At 39.3% G+C, this 19,097-nt stretch overlaps 1 protein-coding gene across 20 annotated transcripts in view; it reads left to right on the top strand.

Moving 5' to 3' along the window:
- Positions 1–19,097, top strand: part of CDC14B (cell division cycle 14B) — a 118,047-nt gene that overhangs the window by 63,013 nt on the left and 35,937 nt on the right. For all 20 annotated transcript variants that reach the window (XR_002336288.1, XR_002336289.1, XR_002336290.1 and 17 more), the window contains 2 exons: positions 13,353–13,429; positions 18,556–18,622. Coding sequence is in view for 17 of the 20 variants with exons in the window: in XM_021064578.1 (XP_020920237.1) it covers positions 13,353–13,429; positions 18,556–18,622 (144 nt within the window). In the remaining 3 variants the exon portion in view is untranslated. The remainder of the gene's footprint in view (positions 1–13,352; positions 13,430–18,555; positions 18,623–19,097) is intronic.

Raw genomic sequence — 19,097 nt, forward strand, 5'->3', positions numbered from 1 at the left:
AGTTGGGTTCGTTAACCACGGAGCCATGATGGGAACTCCTTTTTTTTTTTTTAATATGACCTAGCCTCAGAAGTCCCACTCTGCCATTACTTCAGTATCTAATTATTTACACAGACAGGATTCATTGAGGGTGGAAATACCTACTAGGAGATAAGCATCCTTGGGGCTGTCTTGGAAGCTGGCTACCACAGCTGTTTAATATCTCTCTTGTTCATTTTTTTGTTGTTGTTGTTTTCTATTTTTGGACAGCAATGTGGAGTTAGGAGTGACCTCTCTCTCTAATGTATATGTATGTTTAAGTCTGTCTCTCTAATATATATATATGTGCGTGTGTATATAGCTCTTCATGAAGTTACACTGAAAGAATTTGAGGAGCATGTAACTTCCAAATTGCCAGGAACTCAGGGATGCATCATAAAATTGTACTGATTTACTAATTTGAGAATTTAAGTTAATATAGGAGCCATTTCAAGGATTCTTCTCAAGGAACAAGTTGATAATGATTTTATTGGGGAAGGGCTTTTGACTAGGCAAGATGAGTGGATATAAAATTAAAAGTTATAGAGTGTTAGAAACATTTCTTTGATTGTTACATGTCTTAGTTCTTTGGGGCTGCTATAACAAAATATAGCAACCAGGAGGTCTTTTTTTTTTTTGGCTTTTTAGGGCGGAACTTGCGGCATATGAAAGTTCCCAGCCTATGCCACAGCCACCACAACACCAGATCCGAGCCACGCCTGCAACTAGCATGGCAGCTTGCGGCAACACTGGATCTTTAATCCACTGACCGGGTCCAGGGATCGATCCCCCATACTCATGGATTCTAGTTTGGTTCTTTTTTTATAATGATTTTTATTTTTTCCACTATACCTGATTGACAGCTAGTTGAGGTCTTAATCCTGCTGAGCCACAATGGAAACTCCTCTGGGAGGCTTTAAAACAAGAGGAGTGTATTGCTCAGCGTTCTGGAGGCTGGAAGTCCAAGATCAGGGTGATGGCATGGTCGAGTGAGATCTCCTCTATGTTGGAATGGCTCTCTTCTCTCTGGAGCCCTTTTATAAAATACTAATCTTTTTTTTTTTATTTTTGTCTTTTTGCCATTTCTTGGGCCGCTCCCGCGGCATATGGAGATTTCCCAGGCCAGGGATCCAATCGGAGCTGTAGCTGCCAGCCTACGCCAGAGCCACAGCAATGTGGGATCTGAGCCACATCTGCGACCCACACCACAGCTCACGGCAATGCCGGATCCCGTTAACCCACTGAGCAAGGGCAGGGATCGAACCTGCAACCTCATGGTTCCTAGTCGGATTCGCCAACCACTGCGCCATGACGGGAACTCCATAAAATACTAATCTTATTCACAAGGACTTCCCTCTTATTGCTCACTACCTCCCAAGGGCCCTTTCCACTACTACCATCACCTTGAGGGATTAGGATTTCTACATGAGAATTTTGTTGTTTTGGGTTTTTTGTTTTTTGCTCTTTTTTTGGCTGTACCTGTGGCATATGAAGTTCCTGGGCTAGGGATCCCATCCAAGCTGTAGCTGTGACCTACACCACAGCTGTGGCAACACAAGATCCTTAACCCACTTCGCTGGCTCAGGGATCAAACTCGCACCATTGCAGAGACATTGGATCCTTAACCCACTGCACCACAGTGGGAACTCCCTCAACATTTGAATTTTGAGTGGACACATTCAGCTAATAGCATTATGTAAATAACATAAGCTGAATTTATAAATCTCCTTCAGCTTATGTCATTGTACCTAAAATCTCTATGTACAGGCATTCCCCAATTGTATTTAAATCTTTTTAAAAATCATTAGGAACTTAGGTTTTGTTTCTCCATAGGAAAAAATGTTACATTGTTTTTCAGTTCTTTGAACTGAATTTGTATTCTAAGGCTAACCTACAACTGTTTAATATATTAGACTGTTTTTGTTTTGAAAGGTAGAAGGAAATAATACTATTGCAATTTTAATAATTAAACAAGGACCTACAATCTTGAATTATCTTTCACCTGGTGCTTTGCTGAGACCAGCTCAGCAGGGTGGGGCTGAAGAACGGGTGCTGTGGAACTTAAGGAAAAAAAGTTAACATGAAACAAGACACAGAGACATTTATCTTAAATAAAGGTGGGAACCGGGGGACTCAAGGTCTCAGGGACCAAGAGCCCTGCCTCAAGTAAACCACACAGCTTTTATTGTGCTCTTGAGGATTATGCCAAGTGAAAAGGGGGTTGTAGGTGCAGGATTATAGGGTTTTTTAAAATTATTTTATAAGTTCTTTTATTATTTTAAAAGTCACTTAGCTGGTACATGGTTAAACTTTTACTCTAAACTTTAGGCATTTAAGAATCATTAGCCTTTGAGTTAGCTATCTATGCAGAGCATTTCAGAGAATCCTCACTGTGCTTCCGCAAACGGCATGCCTATTTGCGGCAACCCTGTGTGCCTAGGTTTGTACCTTGGTTCTCTTTGCTAATGCATATTCTGCTAACGACCACTCATAAACCACTTGGCCATGAGGTTCCTCTTTCTCTTATTCTTTAGAGGACATATCATGCTTGTGCAAATGGCGTGCCAATCTGCACAGGTCCAGCGTGCCTAGACCAATGTATTATGTCCTCATTCAGCTGACCCCGCGAATAACCCGTGCCTTTAGGTCTTTGTTCTTTTTTAGAATGACTTTTTTTTTTTTTGTCTTTTTGCCATTTCTTGGGCTGCTTCCGTGGCATATGGAGCTTCCCAGGCTAGGGGGCTAATCAGAGCTGTAGCCGCCAGTCTATGCCAGAGCCACAGCAACGCAGGATCCGAGCCATGTCTGCAACCTACACCACAGCTCACGGCAATGCTGGATTGTTAACCCACTGAGCAAGGGCAGGGATTGAACCCGCAACCTCATGGTTCCTAGTCAGATTCATTAACCACTGCGCCACGACGGGAACTCCAGGTCCTTGTTCTTAGGCTTAAGTCATTTACCATCACCATGACTGTTTCTCAAGCAGGAAGACCGGACAAAGTAAGGAAGGACAAGATGGAGTTTTCAGCAAAGAGGCTAAGAAAGTATTATAAAAACATGTCTTGCAACAGTGCTTAAAGAAGAATTTAAGAGATGTTATATCAGAAATTTAGGGAACATCAGGAAGAAGTTTCTGGATTTCATTTAGTTAATTTATGTATATATACACAGACATAAATGCATCAAACCCTTTTTTTCCCCTCTATTACCTCAAGGTATTTTTTTATTTGGTTTTGTCTTTTTGATTTTAGGGGTACTTTTTTGAAGGGTGTCTGGTAGGAAGTCCTAAAATAGAATGGAGAAAAGAAAAAACTTATTAATGTTTTTCAGTAAGTCTTAGAAGAGAAAGGAAGCAGGTTGAAGAATGGATAAATTTAGAGAAAAAAATGGGAGGGGATCAATTTGAAAGACTTTTTTAGGGTTTTTTTTTTTTTAAAGTTTTATTGAAGTATAGTTGACTTACACTTTTATGATAATTTTTGCTGTGCAACAGAGTGATTCAGTTATACATATACACACATTCTTTTTCAGATTCTTTTCCCATGTAGATTATTGCAGAATATTGGGTAGAGATCCCTGTGCTAATACAGCAGTTCCCTGTTGGCCAGTGGTTCCATAGAGCACAGTGTACATAGGCCAGTCCCAAGCCCCCAGTCCATCCCTGTCTCCTTTTGTAACCATAACTTTGTTTTCAAAATCTATGAGTCTGTTTCTGTTCTGCAAGTAAGTTCATTTGTATCCTTTTTTAGGTTCCACTATAAGTGTTATTATTTGATGTTTGCCTTTCACTATCTGACTCACTTCGCTTAGTATGATAATCTCTAGGTCCACCCATTTTGCTGCAAATGGCATTATTTCATTCTTTTTTATGGCTGGGTAATATTCCGTTGTATGTATGTACCACATCTTTATCCATTTGTCTGTCAATGGACATTTAGGTTGCTTCCATATCTTGGCAATTGTAAATAATACTGCAGTGGGGTGAACATTAGGCTGCATGTATCTTTTCTAATTATGGTTTTCTCTGATAGATGCCCAGGAGTGGGATTGCTGGATTATATGGTTATTCTCTTTTTAGTTTTTTGAGGAACCTTCATACTGTTTTCCACTGTGGTTGTACCAATTTACATTCCCACTGAAACTGTAGGAGGGTTCCCTTTTCTCCACACCATCTCCAGCATTTATTGTTTGTAGACTTTTTTTTTTTTTTTTTTAAATGGCCTCAAGTAGCACATGGAAGTTCCTGGGCCACGGATTGAATCTAAGTCACAGCTGCAACCTATGCCTCATCTGTGGAAACTCTAGATCCTTCAACCCACTGCACAAAGCTGGGGATTGAACCCAACCTCCACAGCTACCTGAGCCACTATGATTAGATTCTTAACTTGTGGTGTCACAGCAGGAACTCCTGTTTGTAGACTCTTTGATGATGGCCATTCTGACTGGCATGAGATGATACCTCATTTCTCTAATATAATTAGCAGTGTTGAATACTTTTTATGCCAGTACCGTACTGTTTTGATGACTGTAGCTTTGTAGTGTAGTCTTAAGCCAGGGAGCCTGATTCCTTCAGCTCCATTTGTATTTCTCAAGATTGCTTTGGCCATTTGGGGTCTTTTGTATTCCTGTACAAATTAAAAATTTTTTTTGTTTTAATTCTATGAAAAATGCCATAGATTTTTTTTTTTTCTTTTTTCTATTTCTTGGGCTGCTCCTGCAGCATATGGAGGTTCCCAGGCTAGGGGTCCAATCGGAGCTGTAGCCACCGGCCTATGCCAGGGCCACAGCAATGCGGGATCCGAGCGGCGTCTGCAACCTACACCACAGCTCACGGCAACGCTGGATCGTTAACCCACTGACCGAACGCGCAACCTCATGGTTCCTAGTCGGATTCGTTAACCACTGCGCCATGACGGGAACTCCGCCGTAGATATTTTGATAGTGATTGCATTGAATCTGTAGATTGCCTTGGGTAATATAGTCTTTAGGACAATATTGATTCCTCCAATCCAAGAGCATGGTATATCTTTTCCATCTTTTGTTTCATCTTTGATTTGTTCCATCAGCTTCTGGTAGTTTTCAGAGCATAGATCTTTTGCCTCCTTAGGTAAGTTTATTATGAAGTATTTTATTCTTTTTGTTGCAGTGGTAAATGGGATTGTTTCCTTAATTTCTTTTTCTGATCTTTTATTGTTAGTGTATAGAAATGTGACAGATTTCTGTGTATTAATTTTGTACCCTGCAACTTCAATGCGTTCATTGATGAGTGCTGGATGTTTTCTGATAGCATCTTTAGATGTTGAGAATAGCTGTGGGATTGTCATATGGGGTATTTATTTAGTCTTATGTCTGTTTAAGGCTGTACCCTTAGCATACGAAAGTTCCCAGACTACAGGTCGAATCGGAGCTGTAGTTACTGGCTTTTGCCACAGCCATAGCAACGTGGGATCCGAGCCGTGTCTGCAACCTGCACCACAGTTCATGGCAACACCAGATCCTTAACCCATGGAATGAGGCCAGGGATCAAACCTGCATCCTCATGAATACTAGTCAGGTTTGTTAATCACTGAGCCTTGACAGGAACTCCCATATGTGGCCTTTATTATGTTGAAGTAGACTCTCTGCATGCCCACTTACTGGATGTTTTTTTATTGTAAATGGGTGTTGGATTTTGTCAAAAGCTTTTTCTGCATCTAATGATATGATTATATAGTTTTATTCTTCAATTTGTTAATATGGTTTATCATAATGATTAATTTGTGGATATTGAAAAATCCTTGTGTCCCTGGGATAAATCCCATTTGATCACGGTGTATTCTTTTAATGTATTGTTGGATTTTATTTGCTGGTATTTTGTTGAGAATTTTTACATCTATAGTTATCAGTCATATTGGCCTATCATTTTCTTTTTTTGTGATGTCCTTGTCTAGTTTTGGTATCGGAGTGATTGGTGACCTCATAGAATAAGTTTGGGAGTGTTCCTTCCTCTGCAGTTTTTTAGAATATTTTCAGAAGGCTAGGTGTTGACCCTTTTCTAAATGATAGAATTTGCCAGTGAAGCCAACAGGTCCTGGACTTTCTTTTCTTTTTTTTTGATTTTGAAAATTTTTAGAGGATTTATTTGGGGGGGGGGTGGAGTTTTAAATCACACTTTCAGTACTTGTGTTTAGTCTGTTCGTATTTTCCATTTCTTCCAGGTTCATTCGTGGAAGATCGTACCTAGGTTGTTCATTTTATTGGCATATGTTTGCTTGTAGTAGTCTCTTATGATCCTTTGTATTTCTATGATGTCAGTGGTAATTTCTCCTTTTTTATTTCTCATTATATTGATTTGAGCCCTTTCCCTCGTTTCCTTAATGAGTCTGGTTAAGTGTTTATAAATTTTGTTAGGTTTTTTTTGAAGAACTAGCTTCTGGTTTCATTGATCTTTTCTATTGTTTTCTTCATCTCTATTTCATGTATTTCTGCTCTGATCTTTATGATTTTTTTTCTTCTTTCACTTTGGGTTTTGTTCTTTCTGTAGTTGCTTTAGGTGTAACGTTAGTTTGTTTATTTGAGATTTTTCTAGTTTCCTGAGGAAAGCTTATATTGCTATAAACTTTCCTCTTAGAACTGCTTTTGTTGCATCCCATAGGTTTTGGACCATTGTGTTTTCATTTTCATTTGTTTCTAGGTATTTTTTTATTTCTCCTTTGATTTCTTCAGTGATCCATTGGTTGTTTAGTAGCATAGTGTTTAGTCTCCATGTGTTTCTGTTTTGTACAGTTTTTTTCTTGTAGTTGATTTCTAGTCTTATTGTGTTGTGGTTTGAAAAGGTGCTTGTTATGATTTCAGTTTTCTAAAATTTACCGAGCCTTGATTGGTGGCCCAGAATGTGATCTATATTGGAGAATGTTCAGTGTGCTCTTGAGAAGAATGTGTATTCTGCTGCTTTTGAATGGAATGATCTATAAATATCAAATAAGTCTTTCTCATCAAATTCATCATTTAAGGCCTGTGTTTCCTTACTGATTTTCCATCTGGATGATCTGCCTGTTGCTCTAAGTGGGGTGTTAAAGTCCCCCACTATTTTTGTGTTATTGTCAGCTTCTCCTTTTATGGTTGTTAGCAGTTGCCTTATATATTCAGGTGCTTCTATATTGGGTACATATACATTTACAATTGTTATATCTTTTTGGATTGATCCTTTGATCATTATGGGACGTTCTTCTTTGTCTTTTATAACTGTCTTTATTTCAGAGTCTATTTTGTCTGATGAGCTTTTTCGTTTTTAATTTTATTTGCATGGCATGTCTTTATCCATCCTTTCACTTTTAGACTATAAGGAGACCCTGGAACTGAAGTGGGTCTCAGGGTATTGTTTTTATATCCATTCAGCCAGTCTGTGTCTTTTGGTTGGAACATTTAATCCATTTACATTTAAGATAATTATTGGTAAGTATGTTCTTACTGCCGTTAATTTAATTTGTTTGGATATGTTTCTGTTGGTCTTTTTTCCTCCCTTCTTTAGTTTTCTTCTTTTGTAGTTTGATGACTATCTTTAGTGTTGTGTTTGTATTTTTCTTATTTGTGTGTTTATCTACTGCAGATTTTTTGGTTTGTGGTTACCATGAGGTTTTGATACAGGAGTATATAGATATATATGTGTATATATACACACACATACACAATATTAAGTTGGTGTCTCTTAATTTCAACTATGGGAATTCACGTCGTGGCTCTGTGGTTGATGAATTCGACTAGGAACCATGAGGTTGTGGGTTCGATCCCTGGCCTTGCTCAGTGGGTTAAGGATCCTGCGTTGCTGTGAACTATGGTGTAGGTCTCAGACTTGGCTTGGATTGGGCGTTGCTGTGACTCTGGTGTAGGCAGGCAGCTATGGCTCCAATTGGACCCCTGGCCTGAGAACCTCCATATGCTGCAGGTATGGCCCCTGAAAAGATAGAAAGACAAATAAATAAATAAATAAATAAATTTCAAGTGTGTTTCTTTTATTCTAAATTTGTGCTCTGCTCTTGTTAGAGGTTGCTGGTTTTGATAATTATATTTGTGTGTGGATTATTTCCTACCTTTACTATGTTTGCTATTATCAGTGAGCCTTATCCTTTGTAATTTCATTGTTTGTAGTTATGGCCTTTTCTTTTCTGCTTAGTGAAGTTCCTTTAGTATTTGTTGTAAAGCTGGTTTGATGGTGTGAATTCTTTTAGCTTTTGCTTATTGGTGAAGCTTTTGATTTCTCCATCAAATCTGAATTGAGAGCCTTGCTGAATTTAGACTACTCTGGGTTTTTTCCTTTCATCACTTTAGGTATATGGTGTCACTCCCTTTTGGCTCATAGAGTTGCTGCTGAAGTTTGAGCTGATAATCATATTGGGGTTCCCTTGATGTTATTTGTTGCTTTTCCCTAGGTGTTGTCTGTATTTTCTCTGTCTTTAATTTTGGTTGGTTTAATTAGTATGTGTCTCAAGAGTGTTTCTCCTTGGGTTTATTCTATATGGTACTCATTGTGCTGCCCAGGCTTGAGTGAGTCCTTTCTCATGTTAGGGAAGTTTTTGGCTATAATCTCTTCAAATTATTTTTTCTGGCCCTTTCTCTCTCTCCATATAATGCAAATGTTAGTGCTTTGAGTGTTGTCCAAGAGTTATCCTAGACTGTCGACATTTAAAAAACTTTTTTTTCTTTATTCTGTTCTGCATTCGTGATTTTCATCAGTCTGTTTCCCATCTCACTTATTCATTTTTTTGCCTCCTGTATTCTGCTATTGATTCCTTTTGTTGAATTTCTCGTTTTAATTATTGTGTTGTTCATCTCAACTTGTCTGTTCTTTTTTTTGGGTAAGATTTTATTTTTTTCTATTATAGTTGATTTACAGTGTTCTGTCAATTTCTGCCATACAACAAATTGACCCAGTTATAAAATATATAGATGCACACACATTGTTTTCTCACATTATCCTCCATCATGTTCTATCACAAATAACTGGAAATAATTCCCTGTGCTATACAGCAGGATCTTGTTGCTTATCCACTCCAAATGCAATAGTTTGTATCTACTAACCCCAAACTCCCAGTCCATCCCGCTCTCTCCCCTTCCCCCTTGGAAACCCCCTTGTCTCTTCTCCATGTCCATGAGTTTGTTCCTTTTCTGTAGATAGGTTCTTTTGTGCCATTTATTAGATTCCAGATAGAAGTGATATCATATGGTATTGTCTTTCTCTTTCTGACTTATTTCACTTAGTATGAGAGTCTCTAGTTCCATTGTTCTTTAAGTCTTCTATTTCTTTTTTTTTTTTTTTTTTTGTCTTTTTGCCATTTCTTGGGCTGCTCCTGTGGCATATGGAGGTTCCCAGACTAGGGGTCCAATCAGAGCTGTAGCCACCGGCCTACGCCAGAGCCACAGCAACGCTGGATCCGAGCCGTGTCTGCAACCCACACCACAGCTCACAGCAACGCCGGATCATCAACCCACTGAGCAAGAGCGGGGACCGAACCCGCAACCTCATGGTTCCTAGTCGGATTCGTTAACCACTGCGCCACGACGGGAACTCCTAAGTCTTCTATTTCTTTGTTAAACATTTCTTGTAATTTCTCAATCTCTGCCTCCAGTTTTTTCCCAAGATCTTGGATCATTCTCACTGTTGTTACTCTAAAGTCTTTTTCATGTAGTTTGCTTATCTCCACTTCACCTAATTGTTTCTCTGGGGTTTTGTCTTGTTTCCTCATCTGGAGCATGTTTCTCTGCCTTTTCATTTTGTCTAGCTTTCTGTGTTCATGGTCATTTTCTGCAGACTGCAGGGTTGTAGCCCACTTGCTTTTGGTGTCTGCTCTGTGGTTAGTGAAGTTGATACAGGGGCTCATGGCAGGCTTCCTTATGGGAGGGACTGATGTTGCCCACACTTGGGTGGAGCTCAGTCTAGTCCCTCTTGGTGCGTTGTGTTGCTGGGTGTGATTAGAGGTGGTTAGATGCCTAAGAGGACTTTTGGCAGCCTTTGCTGATGGATGGGGCTGTGTTCCCACTTTGTTATTTGGCCTGGGGCTTCTCAGCCTCTGATGGGTGGGGTCAGACTTTTCTAAAATGGCCACCTCCAGGGAGCAGTCACGCCAATGATTATTCCCTGGGACCTCTGCCTCCAATATCCTGCCTCCACCCCAAGCCACAGTTGACACCAAGCCATGGGTAGGACTGGCCCAGATTCTTATGGAGTCCCTGCTTACCCTGGGACCCAGTGCATGTGAAACCCTGTGTGTGCCTCCAAGAGTAATGGCTCTGTTTCCCCCAGAACTTTGGAGGAGTTGTGCTCAAGCCCCACTGGTTTTCCATGCCAAATGCCCTGGGGGCTCTTCCCAGTGCCAGACCACCAGAGTGGGGAATCTGATGTGAAGTCTAGAACTCTCACTCCTGTGGGGAGGCCTTTGCAGTGTAGTTATTTTCCAGCCTGTGCATTGCCAAGGACACTTTCACTTATATTGTGAAAGTGCCCATCCTACCATCTCGTTGTGGCTTCTTTGCTTTGGGTGTTGGATATCTTTTTTGGTACCGTCCAGTCTATTTTTTTGATGGTTGTTCAGCAGATAGTTGTTATTTTGGTGTTTTTTGTGAGAGGAGGTGAGCTTGAGCCCTTCTATTCCACCATCTTGTCTCAGTATCAAGACTTTTTAGTTCTTCTTGAAAGAACTATTATGCTTTTTTTCCAACTAAATAGTGATAAAATAGAAAGTCAATTGATAGGTTGATGCTTAAGAGGTCTAAGTAAATAATGTATAGATAAATATATGTTGAGATGATTATAGATGATTTTGAGTAACTCATAGTAAGTTACAACCTTGCATTAGTAATAAAATGGTACCTTAAAATTTCATACTAGGGAAGAAAGCATTTCTTTATTCTTGGACTTGATTGATTGTTCTTTGTAGGTGCTGTTTTGTATGCTATTATAGGTAAAGGAATGTTAGAAGATTCTGTACAGTTGATTATACTTTTTATTATTTTTAGAGTCAATGGGATTAAATCTTTTTTTTTTTTTGTCTTTAGTGCTGCACCCACGGCATATGTACGTTCCCAGGCTAGGGGTCTAATCGCAGCTATAGCAGCCAGCCTACACCACAGCCACAGCAACACCAGATCAGAGCCACATCTGCGACCTACACCACAGCTCACGGCAATGCCAGATTCTTAACCTGCTGAGCGAGGCCAGGGATCGAACCTGAAACCTCATGGTTCCTAGTTGGATTCGTTAACCACTGCGCCACAACGGGAACTCTGAATTAAATCATTATTAAAAATGGTAAACAGGAGTTCCTGTCGTGGTGCAGTGGTTAACGAATCCGACTGAGAACCACGAGGTTGTGGGTTCGATCCCTGGCCTTGCTCAGTGGGTTGAGGATCCGGCGTTGCTGTGAGCTGTGGTGTAGGTTGCAGACGCGGCTTGGATCCCACGTTGCTGTGTCTCTGGCATAGGCCGGCGGCTACAGCTCTGATTAGACCCCTAACCTGGGAACCTCCATATACCACGGGAGCGGCCCAAAGAAATAGCAAAAAAAAAGACAAAAAAAAAAAAAAAAAAAAAGGTAAACATTGCAAAAAATTTCCATTTATGTGTTTTAAAATAGACAATTGGGAAAAATGCCCTTTAGAAGTGGAGTCAACTATTATAGCTAGTTTTATAATATATCCTTTTCTAAGCTTTCTACAATTCTTGATTTTATAATTTTTCTTAATCCAATGATGTATTTATATAAACTTTTTATCAGTTAAAGTTTCCTAATGATTATAAGTAGTTTTCATTATTAGTCAGTAATTTAATTAGAAATAGGTTCAGTGAATTAAGCATTGAATCAGAGTCTGTATATAATGTATAAACCAGGGGCTACAGTGAAACATAAGACATGGGTCCTCACTTCAGAATGTTCATACTTTGTTTGAAGATACTGCTCATATGTGTATATTTAAGTAATTGAGATAAAATTGGTTCCTTATTAAAATTTCCAGTGATTTATTTTTTACTAGTCAACATTTAAAGTATATTTAATCTCCAAGAAAGCTTTAGGATTGAATCTAATTTTTAGTAAATTATATGTGTACTAATCTAATACCCTTGGTCTCTCCTTCCCCTGGCCTCCATACGTGGTTGGAAGATGCCCTTGTATAAGATTGACTTGTAAAATAGACCAGCCTTAGAGTTCCCATCGTGGCTCAGGGGTTAACGAATCCAACTAGGAACAATAAGGTTGCAGGTTCGATCCCTGGCCTCACTCAGTGGGTTAAGGATCCGGCGTTGCCGTGAACTGTGGTGTAGGTTGCAGACGCGGCTTGGATCACGCATTACTGCGGCTGTGGTATAGGCTGGCGGCTATAGCTCCAATTAGACCCCTAGCCTGGGAACTTCCATATGCCGTGGGTGCGCACTAGAAAAGCAAATAAATAAATAAATAAAAAGACCAGCCTTCAGGTAGAGTGAGGGTCAGAAAGTCCCAGACATCCTTATTTGGGGTTGGAGGATGACTTATTTAGGGAGGTACCAGTGGAGATTTTCCAAAGTCCAAATTTCCAGAACAGGTTATGTGTAAGGAGGAGGAGAGAATGAGAATAGTGAAATACTTCTGCAATGATGAAAATCAGAAGATAACAGAGTAACATCTCCGAGCTGTTGAGAAAAAAAGGACTGCAGGCTCAAAACTGTATACAGAGTCTGTAAATGTCAAGGCAGAAAACAAAGATAACTTTGGAAATGCAAAGAGGTCTACCAACTGTGGACCCCAAATGCTGGAGAATCTACTTGAAGTATTTTATCAGATAAAAATTGAAGGATAATATCGTTCTGATGATAAATGAAGCACACGACAGTAGTAAATAAATGCAGTTTTGCAGGAAACATGTACAGTATTGTAAATGGTTAAATCCGCATGGATGGAATGAATCAGAATCTTTGTTCTGGTTATGTGTTCTTCTCATCCTCCCCCCGATGCCCTTCTCCCACATGCTTCTTTACTATCTATCATTGCAGTGTATTTTTAGGAAGGAGGTGAGATAAAAGCATGTGCTGAGTCAAACATCTTGATTTAGAAAATCTCTTATTAAAATGCTATACTTCTTACCATCAAAGGTTGTTGTAAAAAGTTGTTGGTCAGGGCTCTTATTGCAGGCAGCAGAAACCAGCGATGGCAGCAGATTTAAACAAAACGGGAATTCACTGATAGGAAAGTGGGTGACTCGTAGGATCCTTGGGAAGGCTCCGTTGATGGGCTAAACATTGTACAAAGCTCACGTTGCCATGATAGTACTATATCATCATTTAGAAGTAAATTGCTTTTTTCTTCTCTCTTCACATGTAGGTTATATATTTGGGGAAAACTCCAGAAGAAGCATATAGAATATTAATGTTTGGAGATACGTCCTATATTCCTTTCAGGTAAATATAAGGTCGTGATGGTAGATTCATTTAATCAGGCCCTTGCCCGAAATACCTTGGTATAGCTGTTTCTGACAAAAGAAGACCTGCTCAGTAGTCATTTCTGGGTGGGTACAAATAAACACCACAAATCTAGGTTACTCAGCAGTGATGCTGTTGACGTTTTGTTGGGGGGGTGGGTACGGAGCAGCAGGGGGTGGCTGTCCTGTATACTGCAGGGTGTGTCATAGCGTCACTGGCCTCTGCTCACTTGCTGTCCGTAACACCTTCCCCCCCTGGGAAGTTAATTGTGAAAATCGAAATCTCCAGACATTGGCACATATCCATGGTGGTGGTGAATTGCTCCTCCATGAGAAATTAGAGCCACTCCCATGGATGGAAATTGTGCTTTCTAATCAGATGAGAATCCCGGAGTTACAGTACTCAAAATTACCATTTTCGAGTCCTGAGAAGTTTTGGTCATAAGGAGTTAAGAGATAAGTTTTCCCAATAATCAGGAGTTACTTCTGGGGCAAAAATGAACCCCTTCTTTCTAGGCACACAGCCAGCAGAAGTAGTGGCTGAGGTTGCTTTTATAGAACTACTACTTGAAAAACCAAATGGCTGTGTCCTAGATAAATCAGGTCTTTATATAAATGAATGACTTCATCATCCTTATCTCAAAGTTACCAACTGATTGTGTTGAAGGTGTTTTGAAAAAAGCTTGTGTTTTTTTTTTTCTTTAGATCAAATGAAGTTCTAAAAGTTTCTCTACCTGTTTATCAAAATACTTGACTTAGCTATATAAATATAAATGCTTGAGTGATGCTCAATGTATAATAAATGTGTGAAATGGTTTTACTCATTGCATACGCTGTTGCTAATTTTAAATACTCCATCATTCTTTTTTTTTTTTTTTTGTCTTTCTGCTATTTCTTGGGCCACTCCCGCAGCATATGGAGGTTCCTAGGCTAGGGGTCGAATCGGAGCTGTAGCCCCCGGCCTACGCCAGAGCCACAGCAACGCAGGATCCGAGCCGCGTCTGCAACCCACACCACAGCTCACGGCAACGCCGGATCGTTAACCCACTGAGCAAGGGCAGGGACCGAACCCGCAACCTCATGATTCCTAGTCAGATCCGTTAACCACTGCGCCACGATGGGAACTCCTCCATCATTCTTCCACGGGCAAGTTAGCTAATAGTTTTAAGATTGTTACATAGAGCTTAAATGCCTGATTTGGAAAGTCTGGCCTTGCCTTTATTTATTTTTTTATTTTTTTGTCTTTTTGCCATTTCTAGGGCCGCTCCTGCAGCATTTGGAGGTTCCCAGGGTAGGGGTCAAATTGGAGCTGTAACCACCAGCCTATGCCAGAGCCACAACAACGCGGGATCCGAGCCTCGTCTGTAGCCTACACCACAGCTCATGGCAACGCTGGATCGTTAACCCACTGAGCAAGGCCAGGGATCGAACCTACAACCTCATGGTTCCTAGTCGGATTCACTAACCACTGAGCCATGATGGGAACTTGTGACCTTGCCTTTAAAGGGTAAGTTTAGGAATCTGGCTCAATTGTGGACCAGCTTTGTTTGGGATGGGTCTGCCTAACCTCAGGCAGACTCCACCTCCTTTTAAGTAACTCTGGGACTGTCCATGAATTTACTTCATAAAATAGAGATTTTTGTTAGGACAGTCTGCAGAGTTTAGTTATATATTGCCCTAAAGACTATATATTAGTAATTTAGCCAATTAGAAGAATTGCTTCTGAACCTGGAGTTTCTGTCGTGGCTCAGTGGTTACAAACCCAGCTAGTATCCATGAGGACTCTGGTTCGATCCCTGGCCCTGCTCAGTGGGTTAAGGATCCGGCGTTGTTGTGAACTGTGGTGTAGGTTGCAGATGCGGCTCGGATCTGGCATTGCTGTGGCTGTGGCATAGGCCGGCAGCTGTAGCTCCGATTGGACCCCTAGCCTGGGAACCTCCATATGCAAGGGTGTGGCCCTAAAAAGACAAAAAAAGACCAAAAAAAAAGAGCAATTGTTTCTGAACCCAATCACTGCCTTTCTGCCTAGCTCATGGATCATCTTAAGTATTCTTTGAGGTGGGAAAGGATGAAGGTTATTTTTTAAACTGGAAAATGCTCTGTTTTTCTTCTCAACTTCTAACAGCAATCATATAACTTATAACCATGTACTTCCTTCAGAAGAAGTGATTGTATTTGTGGTCCCTGAGTCATAGGTACGTTGAATATACAATGATAACATTGTTCCACGGAACTCTTCTTTGTAATAGTAATTATTAATAATAATGCCATTCCCAAAGTATAGAACATAAGGTCCTGAAACAGGAATAAGCTTATACATTACACGTAATGTAACTAAGGATCCATGAAACGTTGTTAATTTTGTGTTAATATAAATACAGGAGTCAAAAACAGAATAAACGTCGTTTATTGCTGTGCCTGTGTTTAAAATTATTGGCGTTTGGCCCTGAGGGGTGCAGTTAGTTGCTTCTGGACCTAGGGAGAAAAATCAGTAATTCTCTAAAAAAAAAAGGAGGACTAGTTCCCATTATGGCTCAGTGGAAACAAATCCAACTTGGAACCATGAGGTTGCGGGTTTGATCCCTGGCCTCGCTCAGTGGGTTAAGAATCCGGCATTGCCGTGAGCTGTGGTGAAGGTTGCAGACGTGGCTCAGATCTGACATTGCTGTGGCTGTGGTGTAGGCCGGCGTCCGATTAGACCCCTATCCTGGGAACCTCCATATGCTCTCTAAAGACAAAAGACAAATAAATAAATAAATAGGACTTAGCTAGAACCAGTGCAGCTTTGTGATATTTGAATGTCTTCAGTCCTAGATGCCAGATACTTGATTTATCTAAAGCATTTTGTAGCCTGTGAAGTAGTGCCAGTCTTTGTGTCTAGCCTGTGATGAGTGCAGGAATTGAGAGCAGGGTTTTAGAGACTTTTAAGCAATTTAACAGAATATTTTTGTCTGTGGAATCAAATAATAGAACTTAGTTGTCTTTTATATGATTTTTTTCCTTTTGTTTTTCTAATAATTTTTATTTACAGAAATAAAATTCTTTTGCATAATTATGGGTATATAATAGTATGTTACTATATTTTACAAAAGTTGTCAGCTTTTGACAGATTTAAAAATCTAGTGCTTCACCGCATTTTACTGTTCTATAGAACTTGCTAATTAAAAGTAGGCCAATCAGAATTCATAAAGCCTGATCATATTTTGACAGAAATTACACTGTAGTCTTATATCCTTGCCAATTCAAGTGCATAGAATAAATGTAACAGCTAACAAAGGATTGTTGACAAAGGATTGTGCAAGAATAGTATTCAGGAGTTCCCATCGTGGCGCAGTGGTTAACGAATGCAACCATGAGGTTGCAGATTCAATCCCTGGCCTTGCTCAGTGGGTTAAGGATCTGGCGTTGCTGTGAGCTGTGGTGTAGGTTGCAGACGCGGATCGGATCCTGCATTGCTGTGGCTCTGGCGTAGGCCAGCGGCTACAGCTCCAATTAGACCCCTAGTCTGGGAGCCTCCATATGCCTCGGGAGTGGCTCTAGAAAAGGCAAAAAGACAAAAAAAAAAAAAAAAAAGAATGGTATTCATTTATAGTTAACTTCTTTAGCAACATTTAATTAGCTATTACAGCAACATTTAATTAGCTATTACAGTAATATTTAATTAGAGTAATATGACAATATTTAATTAGATTTAACTTACATGTAATTCTTCAACCATTCAGTTTTAAAATATATGTATATGTAGCTGTGATTTCTTAATGAATTCTATTAGATATTTCTCTGCCTGTCTCAATGAAAAAAATATAAAATATATTTCAGCATTTTCTTAATACCTTGAGATCATTGTTACAAAGAGCATATACTTCTATTCTCTGGTTATTACCTATAATATTCCTTGCTTCTTAGCTGAGGTGTTTTGTTTGTTTGTTTAGTCTCTTTTCTCTATTTTCTCTAGAGATAGTATTGCATAGCTGCTAACAGCTTGGCTGTTGACATTAGACAGATGGGAAACAGCTGGAGATTTTATTTTCCAGTTTGAAGAAAAAATTCAAAAGCCTTGCCCCTTTGAGGGAGGAATACATACTATTGAGAAGTTGAACTGAAGAAGGATCTTTTGAAGCTCAGCTATTATTTTTTTTGCTATTGTTTTTTTTGAAGTATAGTTGATTAGTTTCAGGCTTACAGCAAAGTGACTCAGTTATACATGTATGTATATGTTCTTTTTCAGATTTTTCTTTCCCTTATAGGTTATTGCAAAATATTGAGTATATTTTCCTGTGCTAACAGTAGGTCCTTGTTAGTTATCTATTTTATATATAACAGTGTGTATCTATTAATCCTAACTTCCCAATTTATCCCTCCCCTCCCTTTCCCCTTTGGTAATCATAAGTTAGTTATCTATATCTTTGGGTCTATTTCTGTTTTGTATATAAGTTCGTTTGTGTTATTTTTTTAAGATTCCACATGTAAGTGAGATTATATGGTATTTGTCTTTGTTTGACTTAACTCAGTTAGTATGATAACTTCTAGGTCTTCATCCATGTTGTTGCAAATGGCATTATTTCATTCTTTTTTATGGCTGAGTAATATTCCACTGTATATATGTACCACATCTTTATCCATTCATCTGTCAGTGGACATTTAGGTTGCTTCCATGTCTTGGCTATTGTAAATAATGCTGTTGTGAACACTGCGGTGCATTTATATCTTCGATTTATGGTTTCCTCTGGATATGTGCCCAGGAGTAAGATTGCAGGATCATATGGTAACTCTCTTTTTAGTTTTCTGAGGATGCTCCATACTGTTCTCCCTAGTGGAAGCTCAACTGTTAAAGCCAAAAAGAATCTAGAGAGATCTTTTGAAATTTGGAACATGGTCATTATTGATCTATGTCCATAAAACATTGTAGGGTTATGTAGAAACTACAATGAAATTCGTAACAGTGACGTATCCTTTATTCAAAAACCAAAAGCTGAGAATCCTTTTTTTTTTTTTTGAGACCGATGCTGTTTGATTTTAACTTCTAATCAGCTTTGTCTTGAGATAAGTGTACATCAGAAGATTAAATTAACTGAAATATGTATTTCACTACTTTTGGGATTTCAGAGATGCTGCCTATGGGAGTTGCAATTTCTACATTACACTTCTCGACTGTTTTTATGCAGTAAAGAAGGTAAGTAATTCGTAGGATGTACCCAGTGTTGTGTTGGAAAACTAAGGTACCGTCCAAAGAAGACTAGGCCTTGTCCCCCAAGATCTTCCAAGATGTATGTGATGTTAGAGGTATCCCATTTTCCTGCCAATATTAATGACTCCAGACCATAAAACAGTATTCTGAATCTGAGTGCTTCTCTCCATGAGTTGGGGAAAAAACCATTTGAACGACAGGGGACAGTAAGAAACAGTTATGTAATTAGGTTCTAAATTCAGAAGTGGTTTTGAATGTGTTGTGATTTCAAAGAAAAACAAGAATTGGATAGATTACTGGTTCCCAAGTTCTCTTGGATTTATGCATTTTATGGATTCCCACCAATCCTGTTTACAACAGACATTTCTATAACAGTAACACTACATTTTTTGTATCTCCAAGCATTGCAGTTTCTAGTTCAGCAGAAGTATTTGAATAGCCCATTAGTTTGTTATTAGGT

This window comes from Sus scrofa, chromosome 10 (genome assembly GCF_000003025.6).
Source record: "Sus scrofa isolate TJ Tabasco breed Duroc chromosome 10, Sscrofa11.1, whole genome shotgun sequence".
Classification (NCBI taxonomy): domain Eukaryota; kingdom Metazoa; phylum Chordata; class Mammalia; order Artiodactyla; family Suidae; genus Sus; species Sus scrofa.